The sequence below is a fragment of the Sciurus vulgaris genome, assembly GCF_902686455.1.
Source record: "Sciurus vulgaris genome assembly, chromosome: 2".
Classification (NCBI taxonomy): Eukaryota; Metazoa; Chordata; class Mammalia; order Rodentia; family Sciuridae; genus Sciurus; species Sciurus vulgaris.
Window position 1 is genome coordinate 161,540,353 of NC_136462.1, and position 20,499 is coordinate 161,560,851.

The 20,499-nt window shown below is 40.5% G+C and overlaps 1 protein-coding gene across 1 annotated transcript in view; it reads right to left on the reverse strand.

Annotated features, from left to right (window-relative positions):
- Positions 1–20,499, reverse strand: part of PCSK2 (proprotein convertase subtilisin/kexin type 2) — a 295,543-nt gene that overhangs the window by 126,248 nt on the left and 148,796 nt on the right. Inside the window, exons 3-5 of the mRNA XM_079128483.1 lie at positions 19,689–19,802; positions 17,634–17,742; positions 5,747–5,784 (exon numbers count right to left, since the gene is read on the reverse strand). Coding sequence (XP_078984609.1) covers positions 5,747–5,784; positions 17,634–17,742; positions 19,689–19,802 — 261 coding nt within the window. The remainder of the gene's footprint in view (positions 1–5,746; positions 5,785–17,633; positions 17,743–19,688; positions 19,803–20,499) is intronic.

The window sequence follows — 20,499 nt, forward strand, 5'->3', positions numbered from 1 at the left end:
AGATGCCCAACTGAGACCTGCCAATACTCTCCCCTCTGATTTACCATGAATATCCTTTTATTCCAAGATCCATGATAGGAAAGAAGATGTGGATTAGAAATTTCTGCTTCTTCTGGGGCATCCTTCCTCATCCATCATATCCCTGACTATGAGCAATAAATCTTTCTCCCTTTATCTTCTCATTGCTTAGATGCTATTTTCCAAGGCCTTTGAGGTTTATTTTGGAAACCTCCTCTCTAGTCTTAACTTTCCTATCCTCACAGTCTTATACTTAGCTTGATTGATCTGCCTTTTTTTCTTTTGATAATGCTGAACTTACTGGGATTTACATTGAGCAATTGCATTGGTTTCTTGAGGGATGCTTCTTCTGTTTCTCCATGAAGATAACCCCAATACAAAGAAGACTCTCCTAGGGTTTTATAGACCCACCAGCCATTTCTTTATCATTGTGGCTACAGCAAAGCAGGGCTTCAAAACAAAGCTGGAGATGCCCTGCCTCACCACTCCCGTGCTGCGAAAGCTGCCATCCTCAGTCACTCTCCACGTGTTCTTGAAGAAGTACCTTCTAAATTCCATAGACTTAGCAGAACCCCTTGGCTTAGACCATTTTCCATGAATACAAGCCTGCAATCCTCACTGGACAGGAGCCACCCACTCAAGAGATGAACAACCTCCTTGTCTGCCTTCCCCTAACCTGTAAGACATGTCTCACACACTTGTGTCCTTACTGACCTGCAGTCTCCTCTGGAGTGTAGCCGCATCTTAGTGATCTCTCTTCCCCTGAGCCTTGCATATGGTGGACTCAACACAAAATGATGTACTGAGCTACAGAAACTATATATTTTACTTGGTTTAAAATAGTCTCTTGGGCAATACTCATTCCATATTACTATTATAGTGGAAAAAGGAGAATTTTAATTATTTGGAATGGTGAATGGTTACCCGTGAGACTGGATCCTCAGATTAAATTCAATCATAGAACAATAGGGTCATAATACAAGTGACTGTTATTATCCTTCTCTCCCAACACACAACAGGCTCAATGTGGATTTGTTGAATCAAATTAACAGTAACGACTTACGTTCATATATTGATTTGCAGTTTTCAAAGTATTTTAATTCTCAGTTTAATAGAAAGAACACTGAACTACTGGCAGACTCTGATCCCTCTCTTTTAATATATGGAGCAACCAGCCTTTGAAAATAATTCTGCTGTGGGAAACATTTTGCCTGGTTTGATTATGAGAAAATTTTTCTGAAGAGCCTGGGGTAGAATTTCCACTTCTCATTGAAAATTAATCAGTAACAAGAAGGAGTTTTTCTTTTTCCCAGTGGAGAACATTACTGTTTCTTATCACCTTTACGAGATGACCAAGTCATCCTTTCTGTGCGGATATTGCTGTGTACCCGTTTGCAGGGGAAGAAGTACGTGCTGTGTTATGAACATCCCCTGGGGCCAGCCCTCAACCACTGATTGATGGAGTTGGTGTACAGATCCCCCAGCTCTTCCAGCAAACCCATGCCAGGTGAGATCACTCTGGCACACATATTCTACACCGTCTCTCAGATTTCCCTGGTGGGTTTCAGTTTCCGCTGCCCACAGTGATAACTTGTCTGATAATGCATTGTTTATTGACTGTCTTCCTTTCTCTGTCTCATTCCTTGCTTCTCTATCTCTGCTCCCTAGGATCCCTTCCAAATTAACTACTTTTGTTCAAACCCTTGTCTCTGGGTTGGCTTCCAGGGAAACCCAAACAAAGACTTCCCCAAAGTACCTTTCTCTAGAAGGGCACTGGGCTAGCTCATCACATCCAAGCCATTAAGCCACTTAACAAGGTGTGACGCTGCCTGTTAATCCGTTGCTCACACAATTTTCAAGCCCATCATCGTCTACTGGTTTCATTGCTCTCCTGGGCAGGTTTGCTCCACTGCCATTCTCGTTCTATTAATGTTAGTGTAAAATTTTTAATTAAAAATAAAGAAGATAAATGTGGTTAGTATCTTCAGTCTCAACTCTATACAGAGTATATACACCGTGACTGGTGAAAACCTATCATTTTTTCTCTCTACTGAGGAATTAAGAATGAGGTGTTTGGATATTCAGTTTTATCACAGGTACCAAAGAGACAGGAAATGTTTGCAGCCATGTGTACTGTCTATACATGCTTTCTGTTTGATGAATGTTGAAGTTCAGACCTGCTATGGATGGAAATTTTCAAGATGCATATTTTTATGCAGAAATCACATTGTCTATTCAATTATTGAATATCATCTAGATTAAGGTTAGGATAGGCCTTGTCTCTTCAACAACATCCCTAGTCAACAGCCATCAACCCTCCTCTTGAACATTTCCAGATAATTACGTCCATTTGTTTATTGATCCTAATCACCAGACTGTTCTCCCTTTAACTAAGCCAATATCTCCCTTCTGCAATTGCCACCCGTTGTTGGAAATTTTCTTGGGAGAAATTACTGAACAAGATGAATGCCTCATTCCACAGGAGAATTTAAAATATTTGAAAACATACTTTAACATACCTCTTAAGTTTTATTTTTGTTCCAGAATAAACTTTTCCAGTTCTTTCAGCTCTCCTTAACAGGTTATGGAGTCCCTATTCCAAGCATCTGTCATGCTCTCTCAGAGAATGAGATACCTATTGGAAACACCCTCATTGCCCAACAATTGGGGATCAGAATGCTTAAGTAACTAAGGCATGAGATAGTACTATATAGCCCTTAAAGTCATATTTTTATAAATATTAATAGTATAAAAATGTTCATGATATATCAAGTGGATGGGTCAATATTATATATGCAATAAGAGTCCAATTTCATTAAAAGTATACATATAGAAATGATTATTTTTTAATTAGAACAATTGCTTTCAGAAAAGGAATGGAAAAAAAAAAAAAAAAGGGTCTAGCACTCAGAGCCCACAGAGTTCTTGAGGTATGTTTCTGAGATTTTACTGATTGGAGGGAGCCAGCATCTCCGAATTTGGAAGCTTCCTTTCCCAATTTCAGACGAGGGTTTTGGCAGATGAATCATACTGTCTACTAGCATTGCACACACAGCTTATCAAAATCCTGGAAGATTTTTTTCCCGTGTAAATTAGTATCCCTTTTTAATTTGGTAACTGGAGTTGGGAGCAGGTTGCCAGGAAATGCCTGGGCTGGGGTGCAGAGGAGGAGATGGGATGGTGTGGAGGCCCATCATGGTGGTCTTGGCCTTCATGGGACTGGACTTCATGTGCAGTAGGGAGGTTATGCACTATCAGCTTTCCAGCCTGATGGGCAGCTACCCAACCTTGGGTCTTCTGGTGGCAAAACAGAGCAATGCTGGTTTGGGAAAGTGAGTGGAACCTTATATATCTGCTCTGGGAGATGCTGGGGCCTGGAGATGGAGGGAAACTTGGAAAATACCAATGCTTCTGGGAGTGAAGGGCAGCACTCCCAAGCTGGACTCTCTGGCCCTGCAGGTCAGTATCCCTGCCACCTCTCTGTGAGGTGGGATATCAGAGCCTTGGAAAAGTGCAACACAAGCATTTCTCAGTCCCCACTTCAGACATCTGCAGGGTCCTGCAGTCGTGGAGGATGCAGAGGAAGGAGGGTCAAGATCAGGAGGAGGCAAAGTAGGACTGCACGGAGGCAATTTCTTTAAGAAAGTGAGCGAACAGACTCTCAGCTCTACTCTATGCTCCATGTGTTTTAGCAGTGGGGCAGGAAGCCATGGGGACCGGGGAGGAGAAGGTGCCACCCACAGGACGACTGGGGCAGACTCTGCCTCTCACAGTCAGTTTATTACCTTCTCTGTAGGAGCAGATTATCATGACTGGGAATGTAGTTTTGGTTTACCTTCTGCCATTCCTCTCCAGGACCATAATGGCTAGACTGTGCCAATGATTAATTTCACCTTTCCTTAATATTGAAAAAGATGCTGTTCTCAAGATTACAGTAACAGCAAATGCTGGCGAGGATGTGGGGGAAAAAGTACACTCATACATTGCTGGTGGAACTGCAAATTGGTGCAACCACTCTGGAAAGCAATATGGAGATGCCTCAGAAAACTTGGAATGGAAACACCATTTGACCCAGTTATCCCACTCCTCAGTATATAACCCCCAAATTGGCATACTGTATTGATGCAGCCACATCGATATTTATAGCAGTTCAATTCACTATAGTTAAGCTATGGAACCAACCTAGGTTCCCTTCAACAGATGAAAGGATAAAGAAAATGTGGTACATATGATGGAATATTACTTAGCCATATAGAACAATGAAATATGGCATTTGCTGGTAAATGGATGGAAGTGGATACTATCATGCTAAGCGAAACAAGACAAACCCAAAAAACCAAAGGTTGAATGATCTCTCTGATATGAGGATGCTAACACAATAAGGTGGCAGGGGGAGAATAAAAGTTCACTGGATTAGACCAAGGGGAATAAAGGGAAGGGTGTGGGATGGGAATAGGAAAGACAGTAGAATGGATCTATTGGACATTACTTTCCTATAATCATATATGAATACACAACCAGTGATACAACTGCAAGAATGAGGTCCTAATTAGAATAAGTTATACTCCATGTATGTATAATGTATCAAAATACACTGTACTGTCATGTACATCTGAAAATAACAACAACGAAAAAGATGCTGTGCTCAATTTGGATGCTTCCAGATTTATAAAGGCCCATGCAGTCAATATAAAAACAGTTGCCTTGTTTCCTGATGCCCACAGCACCAAACACATGAAGAACCCCATTTTCATTTTGCAATGTAGATGCACACACCCTCTAGGGCAAAGGACCCAGAATGTTGACCCCCAAACATGTTTGTTTTAACCATCCTTTCTCCTTTTTAAGCTCTTGTTCTCCTAAACATAAGTCTCTTTATATACTAAGATATTTTTTATCCTCAGATCTGGAGTTTATAGGGGAAGGATGGCTTAGTAATAGTTCGGATAAAATTTTAAGCAAACACACCAATGCTTGCACATTGTGCTCTCTGCGGTTGGAAAAAGAGATCGATCATGTTTAAAGGGCTTGCAGGTTTCACCAGGAGGGCAGTGTCTGACTTGCTGGGTCAGAAATAGAGTGTGTGGTTCCAACCCAGTTGCGTTCATGTGATTTTCTGTTATCAGTTCTTGTGATGCTCAGTGTCATGGGGAACATTGGTGTGAAGTGATCATAAGCAACACAAAGAATAAAAAGAATAGCATTCTTACTTTCATAAAGTGATGGTGTAATGTGAGTTGCTGCAGTTTTTGGCATTTTGCCTTCATTTTTGTCCAGCAAGTGCCCAGATGGCTTGTTTCCACCTTTAAACCAGTGTTGTCAGCCAGAGTTGATTCAAACCTTGCCAAGTCTCTCTCTTCTGCATCCCTCCCTGTACCTATTTTGTTGGCATTCTCTTCTTTCAAATTGCAGGTTTCTTTCTTTTTTCCTCACATAGATACTGCCTTTGCTTGATGCCAGTCCCCATGTCTTGTCATTTGCCTTTGGCTTGAGCTGTGTCTCTAACAAGATAAACTGTTCTACTGAGTGTGTGTGTGTGTGTGTGTGTGTGTGTGTGTGTGTGTGTGTGTGTGTGTGTGTGTGCACACATGATGTTGGGGTATGTGCATGTTTCTGTGTGCATGCATGCATGTCTGTGAGTGCATGTGTCCATGTGTTCCTAATAACCAGAGGCACCAGAGCACTTAAAAGCACACATTACTCCCCGCCAAAGTCAGCTTGTACTTACATAGTTGGAGGCCAGGTCTGGGTGGAGATAGTCAATTCCTGTGAAAAGAACAACAACACAGGAACCAAAGGTTAATACCGGCCACGTATCCTCAGAAAAGCTGTTCAAGCAAGTGTCCTCCTTTGGGGCTGGCACCAGGAGATTTGCCACAGCTGGTGGTGGAGTGAGCTCCCATCTCGAGCCCCCAGCCTTGCCTTTTCCATCTGGGTGAAGGCAGGCTGCACCGTTCAGTGGACGGGCAGCTGTTCCCAGACACACTTCAGAGGAGTGAAGCCAATTAGAGCCGGGGGCCCAAGGATAGCACTTCTGAATAAATGTCAGTACTAAGGGGCTTAGTGACTGCGAGATGGATGGCTCGCCAAAGCAGTGATCTAAAAGAGATTTGTAGAAATCCTGACATTTCTAAAGCACAAACTGGCATTTCTTCTGAAATGAGACTGGCCCTGGGGAGGAAAAGTGATGATTATTTAACAGGGCACGGACAGCAATGGATTAGGAGGGCATACTCGGGCATGGAAATAAGAAGAGGAACATGGCTCAGGGAGAAAAGCCATTAGGAAAGGGCAAATGATTTCCAGCGAGGTGTTCCCGGCTGGGACCTAATGCCTGTCTCTACACAACGTGGCTTTCCAGGAAGCTGGAGGCTTCAATTTTCTCAGCAGGAGTCCTGCACTTTCTCTTGAATATGGGCCTGTCTTCTTGCCCACAAGTCATTCCAAGGCTAGAATTATGTCTATGAGCACTGCTGAGTTCCATCAGACACTTGGACCTTAGGCATCATTGTAGAATATCAAGGACAATTGAAATGCTCTCATTTGGATCTGCAGAGTCATGCAATCTTTGCAGCAGTCACACCACATCCAGCCTTCTGGGAAACAGGACAGGTTCCAGAGACTACCAAGAATAATGGTTGCTAGTGTAGGTATTTGGAACCAAAGACTAGAGTTGAACTCCCAACTGGAAGCAGAAATTTAGGCAAGTTGCTTGGCCTCTCTGCACTTGTTTTCTTCTTAACAAATGGAAACAAGAACAGGTAGGGGTTAAAGAAACTACTGCATGTGATGTACTTAGTCCAGCAGCAGGTGCATTTAATAACTATACTGGAGCTGAGCAAGGTGGTACATGTCTGTAATCCCAGCAGCTAAAGAGGCTGAAGCAGGAGGATCTCGAGTTCAAAGCCAGCCTCAGCAAAATAAGGTTATTAAGTAACTCATTGAGACCCTGTTTCTAAAGAAAATACAAAAAAGGGCTGGGGTTGTGGCTCAGTGGTTGAGTGCCCCTGAACTCAATCCCTGGTATCAAAATTGCTCCCCGCCAAAAGCAAAAAAGCAAAAACCCAAAACAACCAAATTATACTGAGATGCAATCCTTACAAGCTGCAAGTATCCTTAAGCGTCTCCCATGGCTGGTATCTTCTTTGCATGCATAATAAGACCATGCTGCCTTTGTAACTTTGCCCTGTAAAATGACTGGTACTGGGATGAAAATTTCTAAAAGTAATTTTATTTTGTTTTCTTCTGGTTATATATATAATTTCTGGACTGGGAGCAGCTGAGTATAACCAGTCACTTCCCACCCATGGTCAGGATAACCTCTCTTTCCATTTACCTCCCAAACTTTGCAGAAGCAAAGACTAATATTTTTAAAAGTTGCCACCCTTGTTCTGAACCCTAGTTCAAAGATAGCCAATTAAGGTTGGGAATAAGGATAGGCTTGTAGGCCAACAGATTGAGTTCCATTCAAGGATCAGACACTGTCATACTGATATGGCTTTGGCTAATGGACACCATCTTTCTCTCTGGGCCTTGGTTTTCTCATCTTTGAAATGGGATGATTATTTATCTTGCAAAGCAGTTCTCAGGATTAGAGACAATTCATTGGAAGTTTTAACTTGTGTTAAACAATCTATTACATTTCTTATCATCATCATTAGTACCATCATTCACAACACTAAAGTAATGTAGACTTGGTTTTAGAATGTTGTTTTGAAATTAAATTGTATATATTTGTTGAAATTGGTTAACATTGTTGAGAAGAAATTTTTGTAACAGAGATAAGCTAAAAGAAGACACACACTTACGCACACACAGATTTTTTTTTTTTTCTAACTAGAAGTTAGTTTTCAAAACATGTCTCCATGTCCCGATACTAGAATTTGTTTGAGGGAAAAAATACTCCAAGAATTAATCTCTTCTCTGTGAAGGGAAAATATCGAATCATGGAGATAATTTGAGACCAGATAAAATTAGGATTAAAACAAGATAAATTTAGCCTCATTAAAACCAAGAATCTTTAATTAGGATAAGGGTATTGTGTTAGAATGGAGACTTTGGTCTGAGGAAGAAAATATTGATAGAACTGCAGATGATAGATATGATTCAGAAACTCAGTAAACTATGGAATGAAAATAATAACTTGATAATTAGTATTTTAATATTTGATTTTCTTTTGAGGTGGAATATACTGAACACAATTAGATCAGTTTATTTTTTAATTCTTACATTAGTAATGTATCCTTATTTTTTATGCTTTTGTTTGTTTTTCCAGGATGAATTCCAGGATGATGTAGGTCCTACAAAAACAGACAGTTTCAACACAGAGACTGAGAAGTGTGCCTATCTTCAGCTGCACTGTGATCCTGTGGTTCACACTTTAAGGAAGAGGGACAGAGTCATGATCAGCCAATCATAATGAATGTGGCTCACAAATGACCAATATTTGGTTATATTCTTGTTCATAAATCATTAGTATCCTACTAATCACTTCAGTCTTTTCAGAAAGTCTAATCCACAATAGTCCAAATTCTCAGGAAGCTCTAGCAGTTTTAGAGACCTAAGGTAACTAGCAAGGGGTTCCAAGAGCATACTCTTACTTAGAATGCCAGTAGTTTACTTGAGATGAGTAGCATCTCAGGACCCTGGTCCTGAGCTCAGTTCCTTCTTCTGTCCCCATGGAGCTAGCATCTGTACCCCCCACTTAATTAAATGTTGATGAGAAGTAGGCTCAATGAACATACTGCATTTTCCAAAGATGGCTCCCCATATCTCTGTAATATCCTGCTACGATGTCTACTACAATGTGACAGTGTCACGTTTTCTTATTGAGACGTGGTTCCATTGCCTCCTCTTTGATTTGGGTGGACTGGCAACCCATAGATGTAGTGAAACACCAAAGCTAGGTCAGAAAAGGCCAGGAATCTTCCACCTGCTCCCTTTGTATACGTACTTTGGGGGAAGCCAGGGGCCATGTAAGAAACCCATACATAATATAGTAAATTGATATAATTTTTTGTTACTTCAGGTTTAACTTTTTCATATAAGAAGTAGAGCTGGTCCTCCTCCACCCAGTTTCCAGTTCCTTACTGTTCCTAATTCCTCAGTGTGGCCAGTGCAGATATCTGCTTTATGCAGCTGCCTCCCAGTGGCCACCTTCCTGCGGGACCACTAGTTACGACCTACTTGCCTTGCCCCACTGGTTGCCATACTCTATATGGGTTGAGCAGATATGCTGCAGTTACCATGGGGCTCTTAGGGAATCATGTTTTCCTGCTATTAACCCACAAATTAGAATGACCTGTGAGGAACTCTCCCAGGAAGATTCTACACCACCCAAAGATTTGGCTCATGGGCCCCTTGCTTGTTCTCGTACATTCCACTTGCTGGTAGGCTGTTCATGTCCTACCCTGCCCATTGTCTCTGGCTCTGAGGCATGCTGGTCTTTTTTTTTTTTTTTCCCCCTGGATCTATAAGCACCTGTTATTTCATGTTTTCTTTTTGAATTACCTCCTCTGTGTCTCATCTGACCAACACACCTGAACCTAACTTCTTTCTCAGTTAGGTCTACTTCTGAGAGTGACTGTCTTGATGGAAATAAACTGGACACAGGTCAGACAAGATAGAGCATCTCTTAGTATGAACAGGTTTCCTGTGAGAGGGACGCTTGATCACAGGTTGGACACTTGGTACTAGGCCTATCACTAGGATAAAAGAAATATCCTACAAAAGGCACTGCTTTGGTTTAAATGCTTGTGTTCCTCCAAAATTCATGTTGACATTTAAACCACAATGCAATAGTATTAAGCTGTAGAACCTTTGGGTGATTAAGACCTGAGGGGCCCTCATGGGTGTGATTGGTACTCTTAAAAAAGAAATGAGAGGAAGTAGTTTAATTTCTTTTGCCTTTCCATCTCTTCTGCCATGTGAAGACTCAGCAGGAAAGTATCATCTATGAGGAACAGGGCCTTCACCAGACACCAGATCTGATGGCACCTTGTTCTTGGACTTCTTAGCTTCTAGGATTATAAGAAAGAAATTTATAGGTTTTTTTTTTTTATAAGCTACTCAGTTTAAGGCGTTTTGTTATAGCAGTAGGAATGAACTGAGACAGAAATTGATACCAAGAAGTGGAGTTACCATATCAAATATCTAGAAATGTGGAAGTAGCTTTGAAAGTATGTGATAGGTAAAGGCAGGAAAAGTTTGGAAGGGATGTATAAAAAGCCTGCATTTCCATGAGTGGTGTAAGTGATCCTCATGAGGGCACACGAGAAAAGAACTATGGAGAGAGCCCAAATCTTCTTAGACTCTCTAAGTAGTTGTGAAGAGAACAGTAAGTGCAATTCTGGTGAGATCTTTGATGAAAGTGAGGACTAAAGTATTGGAAACTGGAGGAAAGTCTGTCCTTGTTACAAAGTGGCAAAGAACTTGGCTGATTTTATGTCCTTGTCCTTGTACTTTAAGAAAATTGGAACTTAAGAGTGATGAACTAGAATATTCTGCAGAAGACATAGCTAAGCAAAGTGTTGAGGGTGTGGCATGACTTCTCCTGATTGCTTATAGTAAACTGTGAGAACAGGGAAATGAATTAAAGATGGAATTTATAATTCAAAGGGAGTTAGATTTTAAAGAATCAGAGACTTCTCAATCTGGCCAGGTTGTAAAGAATGAGAAAGTGGATTCAGGAGAAAACATCAAAAGTATGGCCAAGTTAAGATTAGATAGGGAGACCAGTGATATTCATCCAGACAATGGGAGAATGACCTTGAAGGTGTTTCTGAGATCTTTCTGGCTGCTCTACCCATCACAGGACCAAAATGCCAGGACTTTGAAGGCAGAATGGCACCTCAGGCCTCACTGTCCAGGCAGCCACAAGCTTCTGCTCCGTGAATTCAGGCACAATGCTCCATCACTGCTGTAGACCAAGAAGACCAAGGTTGGCTCAGGCACCCCTTCAGAAGGTGTAGCCTATAAACTTTGGTGATAGCCACGTAGTGCTAACTCTTGTAGGTAAGAGCTATGAAGGCAGGAATACCTTCACCTAGATTTCAAAGGATGACTCAGAAACCTTTGGGACCCAGGCAGATAACTGACATTGGGTGGGGGCAATAGCAGGGAACACCCATTAGCAGAGCGGTGGGGTGAATATCTCCTAAGACTTCAGAACCATAGAGCCACTAATACATATGATTCCAGCCTGGGAGAACTGCAGGCACAGAATTCCAACCCATGAGAGCAGCTGTGTTCTCAGCAAATTCATGGGATCAGGGTCATATGGAACCTTGGGGTCCCAACCCTCTCCCCAATGTGTCCAGAAGTAGGGCATGGGATAGAAGATTATTCTCAAGCCTGAAGATTTATTGGTTGCTTTTTTTGATTTTGGACATATTTGGGATCTGCTACTCATGTGTTTTTCTTTCTTACTTCTCCCTTTTGGAATGGCAATGTCCATCCTATGCCTGTCTCACCACTTTATTGTGGAAACACATAACTTGTTTGATCACAGGTTCACAACAAAGAGCAATTTGCCTCATGATGGATTGTACCTGGAATTTTACCCATATCTGACTTAGATGAAAGGCGGGACTTTAAACTTTTCAGTTGGTACTGGGACAGTTTAAGACTTTGGGGGATACTGGGATGGAATGAATGTCTTACTATGTAAGATGGACATGAATTTTGGCAGCTATGTGTGGAGTACTGTAATTTGAGTGTTTGTGTCCATACAAAATTCATGTTGAAATGTAATCCCCAAAGCACTAGTATTAGGAGGTGAGACATTGAGATGATGATTAAATCCTGAGGGCTCTCTCTGCCCTTATAAATGGGTTTAATGGCCTTCATAAAGGGCTGGAAGGAGACACTAAATCTGCTGATTGAGGGGACCTCAATCTTTGAGTTCTTTCCCAGCCTCCAGAACTGTGAGAGATAAATTTCTATTGTCTACAAATTGCCCAGTCTAAGGTATTTTGTTATAGCAGTAGGAACAGACTGAGACAGGCACATTATGAACATCTACAACTGATTCCCCTAGAGTCCTATCAATGTGAGCTAGAATTTATAGCCATTCTTGTCAGAGAGACCTTGAGACCAAATTAGAGGAAAATATAACGTGTTGGCACTGTATCTGACAGTGTTGGCAGGGCTCCAGTGGCAGCTTGCATCAATGGTCAGCTGTGGGAGGATGCCATCTTGAATGTCCATCTCACTGAGCCTTCAAATGACTGCAGCCCAGCTAACACTGACCTTAACTGCATGAGAGATACTAAGTGAAAAATGCCCAGCCAGACTTTTCTCAAATTCCTGTGCCACAAAATCATGAACAAAAATAAATAGTTATTTTAAGCTGCTGAGTGTTGGAGTCATTTGTTATGTGGCAATAGTAACTGGAACAGTCACCTTACTTGACCTTCATATTGCTTTCTTATGCATTGCAGAGTTGTAAATATCCTGAATATTAAGCCTCAAGACTGTCTGTTCCTTAAACTTTAATGTTTATGAACATGGATTCATCAAGTCCTACCATGAAGGCAGAACCAAGAGGTGGGTTTTTAGCACAAAATATGTGCTAGAAAATTAGTTGTGAGACTTTGGGAAGTTTCTTGCCTCAGTTTCTTCATCTGCAAAATGAGGATAAAAATAGTACTAACCTTAGAGAATAGAATATAGCTGGGTTTCAAAATGCTAAGTGGTATCTAGCACCTACTGGGCACTCAGCAATTGTTAGTTGTTTTATTGATACTTCAACTTGAAGCTCCCTCTGACCCTGCCTCACTGGCTTTCTATCTTACTTCCTTGGCTCCATTCGATGTTGGCTAAAGGCCTTGATCCATGCTTCCTCTGATTGTCTTTGATCTCAAGAGTCAGTCACTTGTCCCAAGTTGTGACTAGGTCTTGGTAACTTTTGTTTATACCTGTGTCTCATGATGGTCACATCTCATTTTCTAGGCCAAGTTCCCAACATCGAACAGTTCAGTTACAATAAAAGGGAAAAAGTTGTCATAATTAAGCAGGATCCTTGCTGATATCTACACACCTGGAAAGTCCTAGCAGACCCTTAAGAAATGCTTTCTGCCCCTTTGGGCAATAGCTAAACAAGCAGCACTTTCTCAGTGATGTGTAGCATGTGGAAATTACATTACATTGTACTTAAGTGAAGGCAGAAGATATTTTATGAGCATTTATGAAATCACTAGATCTGAAAGAGGGGGTGATGACTGAGCTTTGAGTTCAGCAATCAGAGAGCAGTAAACAGCGATTAAACTGACCCGTCATCATTCATAATAGCCTGATTATGGAACCAACCTGGGTGTCTGTCAATGGATGAATGGATAAAGAAAATGTGGTATATATACACAATGGAGTTTTATTCAGCCATAAAGAAAATTGAAATTATGTTATTTTCAGAAGGAGCTAGAGAGCATTATGTTAAGGAAAATAAGTCAGATTCAGAAAAGTAAGGGTCATATGTTTTCTCTCATATGTGAAAACTAAAGAGAAAAAAAAAGAAAAAAAAAGGAGGTGGGAATCTCATGAAAATTGAATGGAAATCGGTAAAGGAGAGGAAAGGGATCAGGGAGGGAGAAGAGGGAAGGGAAAGTGGGGGAGGTACAGGGAAAGGATATTGACCAAGTTATATTATTATATTATATGTGTGCACCAATATGTAACAATGAATTCCACTATTTTGAATAATTATAATACACCAATAAAAATAGGGAAAAAAACTGGGTTGCCCACAGACTGAGCCTTTCACATGCAGATAATTGAACAATTGCCATGCACACGAAAACATATGACCAATATTTATAAGACCTTACATGATGTTTTTCCTTATGTAACAGAGATAGCATCTCTAGTGGTCATTTTTTAGGGGGCTACTAGAGATTGACACCAAGGGCACTCTACAATGAGTAACAGCCCTAGTCCTTTTTATTTTATTTTGAGACAGGATCTCCCTAAGTTGCCTGAGCTGGCCTCAAATTTGTCATCCTTCTGCCTCAGTTTCCAGAAGAGCTGGGATTACAGGCATGTGCTGCCATCTATTTCAGTCTTTAACCATATTTTGGAATATCTTGGTGAGAAATTGGGGAACAATATTGTTCCATTCACATCTGCAGTCAGTTAAGAAAGAAAACTTGGCACTGGTGTTTCCAATCTTCCCACTTCTGGGTGAGAAACTGCTGAACACCTGGCCCTGTCCTGGTTGTGTGGGAGGCTGTTCTTGTCTCCAAAGTGCTCATCTTGCTACTCAACGGTGGATTTGGAGAATGACTCGGTCATTATTCTTTCCTACAGTAATGCTCACTAAGCATGTGGTGAATTATAGATGGCCACACATCCATTGTCTCTGCACCAGGAGGCAGAGCCTATTTCCCACCCACTGGAATGTGGACTGACCCTGTGACCATTTGCCCAGCAAAAGTGGCAGAGTGATACTGCCCACTCCAGGTCCATACTTTATGAGGACTAGCAGCGCCCCCTCCTGTCTTGGAACATCTTCTCTTGGGAGTCCTAAGCCATCTATAAAAAAGAAAAAATCCAACTACTTTTCCGGGGACCCCACATGGAAAGGAGAGGCCCTGAGACTACATGGAAAAGGAGAGAGGCTGAGTCATTCAACATCCCAGTTGAGTCTTCAGTAGACTCCAGTCCCAGCGACTTTCTGACTCCAACTGCATTAGAGATCCCAGTGAGACCTTAGCAGAACTATCCACCTGAGCCCTGTCATCCCACAGAATTTTGACAAGTAGTAATCTTTTTTTGAAAGTCATTCAAATTTGGGAAGGTTTATTGTACAGTAATAGATGACCAAATGAATGGACAAGTCAGGAGTTAATGGGGTGGGGCCGAGGATTCATCTTCTGGGGTCCCAATGACCACTAATCTTCAGAAGAAATAAAATCAATCAAGAAATTCTGCTGGACTAAACACCAGGATACATAAAGAACTCAAAAATCTTAACACCCCCCCCCACAAAACAAATAACCCAATCAATAAAAGGAACTGAAGAGACATTTCACAGATTCACAAAATACAATCGATTAACAAATATATGAAAAAATGTTCAACATTTCTAACAATTAGAGAAGTGCAAATCAAAACTACTCTAAGATTCCCTCTCACTCCAGTCAGAATGGCAATTACCAAGAATGCAAGCAACAATAAGTGTTAGCAAGGATGTGGGGAAAAAGGTACACTCATACATTGCCGGTGGAATAACAAATTGGTGCAACCACTCTGGGAAGCAGTATGAAGATTCCTCTGAAAACTTGGAATGGAACCACCACTTGATCCAGCTATCCCACTCCTCGGTTTATACATATCCAAAGGACTTAAAGTCACCATACTACAGTGACACTGCCACATTAATGTTTGTAGCAGCTCAATTCACAATGACTAAATTATGGTACCAACCTAGATACCCTTCAACAGATGAATAAAGAAAATGTGGTATATATACACAATGGAATATTACTCAGCCTTAAAGAGAATGAAATTATGACATTTGCAGTTAAATTGATGGAGCTGGAGAACATCATGCTAAGTGAAATAAGCCAAATCCAAAAAACCAAAGGCTGAATGTTCCTTCTGATGATCCATAAGGTGGGGGGCTAGGCAAGAATGAAGGAATTTGAATTGGGCAGAGGGGAGTGAGGGGAGGGGAAGAGGTGTGGGGGTGGAAAGGATGGTGGAATGAGATGGACATTTTTACTCTATGTGTATATATGATTGCACAACCTGTGTGACTCTGCATTGTGTACCGCCAGAGGAATGACAAGTTATGCTCTATTTGGGTACAATGTGTCAAAATGCACTCTGCTGTCATGTATAACTAATTAGAACAAATAAAAAAAAAGAAATTCTTCTGGGTCTTTCTACAGGGTTTAGCAATGTTAGGAGTCATTGTCTTCTGCACTCTGGAAGAGATGGCATAAGAGTTAGTCAAGGGGACTACAGTTAAATAAATCTGAAAAGGACATCTGTTGTTGGAGGTTTCATAAGAGCAATGTGCATGCATTGTCATTGTAGTGCCCCTTTTAGGGTGGTCTCTCTGATCCTCAGTAGAGGATGCTTGGTACTGTTGGAGTTAGTCATCACATTATATACTGGGTAGGTTTTCCCCAAAGTTAGATGCTTCTGTTCTTGGGAGAGCTGACCTCAACTGCTTTGGAAAGGTTTCAAGCCAGGGTGTTAGGAACAAACTAAACAAAACAAAAACACTCATGAGCTCCTGACATCTGTCTATGTACACTCTTGAAATAATGGACTGGGGAGTAGCTTAGTGGTAGAGTGTTTGCCTGGCATGAGCAAGAGCTTCTTTCTTCTTGTGAGAGCCCTCAGCCACTGGAGAAAGCTTTCACATCCACTTCAAAACATCTCACACATCAGAAAATACAGAGGCATTGTTGTTGTGTTGGTATTTAATGAGCCTGTGCAAAGACAACACGGATTTTAAGCACACTGGCTTCCCTTGTTTACCCCATCGATTCTGCTTCAAAGCTTTGTGTTAGTCAACCTCATGTTCTTTGAGGATCTGCTGAAAGGAAACGCTCCATTGTTTCATCTCTGTACAGCCTTTGTAAGTAATGAGACCAATAAAGCACAGTGAAGCTTTTTACTGGGGGGCTTGGTTGATTGATGAAGGACAGAAGCACGTTCCCAGTAAAAGGACTACAGGGCAGTGACTCTATAGAATCTTGGTGGAGTCAAGGGCATGTGTAGTTGGAAAATCACCGATTCCTCCACCTCATGGGTTTCAATACCACAGAAATGAAAGTTTTTGAATTAAATACAATGAAGATATATATGAATGAAGAATGATCTATGGGGGTTATCTGTAATGAAAGGTATTCAAGGGCTCCTTCTGAAAGTAGTATGGAAGTCAAATTTCCCCAAACCCCAACTCTGATACTAAAAAGCTTATTTCGTGAATCTAGAAACACACTGTCTGATAGGAACGTTTTGTGGTGATGCAAATGGAACTGAACTAAATGTCAGCAGCTGAACTAGTCAATGTGGTTATCAAGCACTTCAGTGATGGTTGGGGGTGTAGTCCAGTGGTATAGTGCTTGCCTCTCATGTGAAGGGCCCTGGAATCCATCCTCAGTACCATAAAAGTTAAAACAAAACAAAACAAAACACACACACAAAACTTGAAATGAAGCTAGTGTGATTAAGGAATTGAATTTTTATTTAGCTGGAACTAATTGAATATTAAATATTCACATAACAGTAATGTCTACTATGTTGGATAGTATGGATCTAAAAAAATAGTAAATATAAATAGGTTGAGAAGGCATTTTAAGGTGAGGTATAAGCAGTAGCCCAATAAAAAGTTAAGGTTGAATGACAGGTAGCTGTCATTTGTTTGTTTAGTCTCTTATTTATTAATTGAAAACAATATTTGTTAAGGGTATTGTCAAGTTGAAGGACCACTGATTTGGAGACAGGGGAGGATTTGGTGATAGTGAAGTATGGTCATCAGGCCCAATATCAGAGACTGATTCTGCCTCTGATTAGCATTTCCAATAACAATCAATCTTCCATATTCTGAAGACATGCAAAGACACACTTGCTTCCAAATGATGTAAAGGCTTCAAAATACTCACCATCATCCATAATTCCAATGGTCACACCTTTCCCCGTGTAGCCCAGCTCCCAGGCTTCTGCCACATTCAAATCAAGCCCAGGAGTTCCATCAGCTTGCCCAGTGTTGATCTGAACCAGACCAAAGCAAGAATCTTATTAGTCTGGTGTCGTAAAGCATGCATGCAGTTTGTTAGACATACTTCATAGGCACCTGGTATACCAGGGTCAGCATCAAGACCACATCTTCCATGAAACAGTACTGAGGTGCCCCTCTATCCATTACAGCCTTCACTCTCTACTTTTTCATATAAATAATTGATGTTTTCTGTTTTGTGTAAATATGAAATTGATGTTTCAATTCCCTCATCTCTTAAACCAGATTGCTGTCTTCAAGTTATTCTGTATAACATGTTTGGAGTTTCCATTGCAAGAAACCCTCCTTGAGACAGAATTAAATACTCACTCTCATAGCTCTTTGTTTATACCTCACAGTTTGAATGCGGCAAACACTGTCTTGGTTTATTCTTACTTAGATGTAATTTCCTCATAAAATTACAATATCTTTTGCATGTCCTATTTACCTTTGAAAATTTAGTACCACCATAATAAGTCTTGTTAAAAAGTAAGTGTTGAACTGAATTAGACAGGTGGTTCACCTTTAGTATAATGTTCTAATGCAGATAAAGTCCTCACAAAATTCAAAAAGAAAGAAGGAAAGATGAAAAATTCCACACTAATATGTTCACTGTCCCTTTTCCTGCATCTTTGTCTTGTGCAAGATTTTCTCAAAGATGGTTTGTTAAAAACAAAACAAAACAAAAACAAACAAACCAGAAAAAACCCCCCAAAACTACTGAAGTCAACATTTGTACTGGCAAAAGCCTATAGTGATCAGTGACTGTTCTGGTATTACTAAGACATTGTGTGAATTGCATTAATGCTCTTTACAAAAGTTACTGTTCTTTTCCATCCAGGCACAAGTTGAGACTATATACTACACCTCCTTTGAAGTTATAATGGCCATGTAACTGGTTTTGGCTAATAGTGCGTGAGCTCATGTGCTGTTTGCCACCTCCAGGCAGAAGCTGTTGGAGATAATGTATAATTTGCCCTCTTTCCTTGCTGAAGTGCTTATGAAAGGATGGAATTTAGATTGTGCTTGGTCATCCTGAGCCCCAGAAGGATTATGAAACAATAATCATATAGCAAGAATAAGATACAATCTTTGATTTGAAGATTGTTTGTTATTGCAACAAACTTAGCCTATTCTGACTAAAACAAAAATCTCATCCAATCCCAGATTGGATTCTCAAAATTCCATGCTCCAAACCATAAGGCATAGTCAAGCTCTGAAGCTCCAGGAGTCCACAGGGTCATAATTTAGTTTTCTCTCTTGTTCAACATCTTTTAAATGTAAAAAGGCTTTATTCATATTTATAAATCAGTCACTTTCTTTCCAAAAACATGACCTACAGTTTGGGTTGATTTTGAGTTGTTTATCTCCTTTTAAATATGACCCAACCAATGTACATGGCTCATGAAGGACTGTTGGTGAGCCAGAAAATATTCTTTGCCACACGGAATGGATTTCAATGTCTTAAGCACTGCATCAATTAAGACTCATGGAACTGATTTTCTGCCATTGTTGAGGAAGCACTAAGAGATGCTGCTTTTGCTACATTAGTCTCTAGGCTCTCTTGTTCACCCCTTGTGAAATTACCAGGTTCTTTCTGTCATGAGGGTGACTTCATTGTGTCCTCCCATTACTCTGCTTGTCCAGATCCCTGGATTACTCTTCCCACAACTTTGATTTAGCTGGTATGTATTGCAAGTCTTGATTCACATAAGGGTGCCCTTTTTCAGAGTCTATGAGAATGTGCTCAGCTATTGGGAGTACCTTTGACCCTAGAAGATCATTGGTATTAAGCAGTTCAGGAAGAAAACAGATTTGGTGATAGAAAACCAATGCATTGTGCCAGATACTGGTTAACATCCCACTGAATAATGAAGGAATAGAAATATGTCTTTTATGCAGAGTTTCAACAAGAGAGACATTAGAAATAACAGACACTTACCAGATACCATTGCTTTGTAAAAAGAGGGTCATTCATGTTGATGTCGATCTCGTTGATATCTCTGTACCCTCGCTTTTTTCGGTCAAATCCTTCCTGTTGCAAGGCCATCTTTACCTGAAATGACAATGCTGGTAAATTTCCCAAACACCCCTTTTTGAATTCATTCCCATTGATTCAATTTTCATTTATAAATGACATTTATTTTTATTTATTTTTTATTTTATTTTATTTATTTATTTATTTTGAATCATTGTAAACAAATGCGGTAAACCTTATTTCTCTGGTTGTACATGAAGTAGAGTCATACCATTTGTGTAATATATATGTACACAGGGAGATTTTTGTCTTAATCTGTCATTTTTTCCCTTCCTCCCACCCCTGCTACCCCTCATTCCTCTATACAATCCATCCTTCTTCCATTCTTGCCTCCCTCCCACCCTCCATTATGTATCATCATCCACTTATCAAAGAGATCATTCAGCCTTTGGTTTTGGGGATTGGCTGATCTCACTTGTATTATATTCTTCAACTTCATCCATTTGCCTGCAAATGCCCTAATTTTATTCTTCTTTATGGCTGAGTAATATTCCATTAAGTTCCCCTCAGGTAGACTCTCACTTTATTATTATTTCCCAAAAGCATTTACTTGTGGTTGCATTGAACAAACAGGCCTTGGTGATGGGCTCAAAGTGAGGTACCTTAAGGTTAGAATTAGATGGAGAAAAGTATTGTCAAGGAAGAGAAAGAGGTAGGGGGTCATTAAGTGAAATAAAACAAAACAACAGAATTTATCTATTAAGGAAGGGCGATT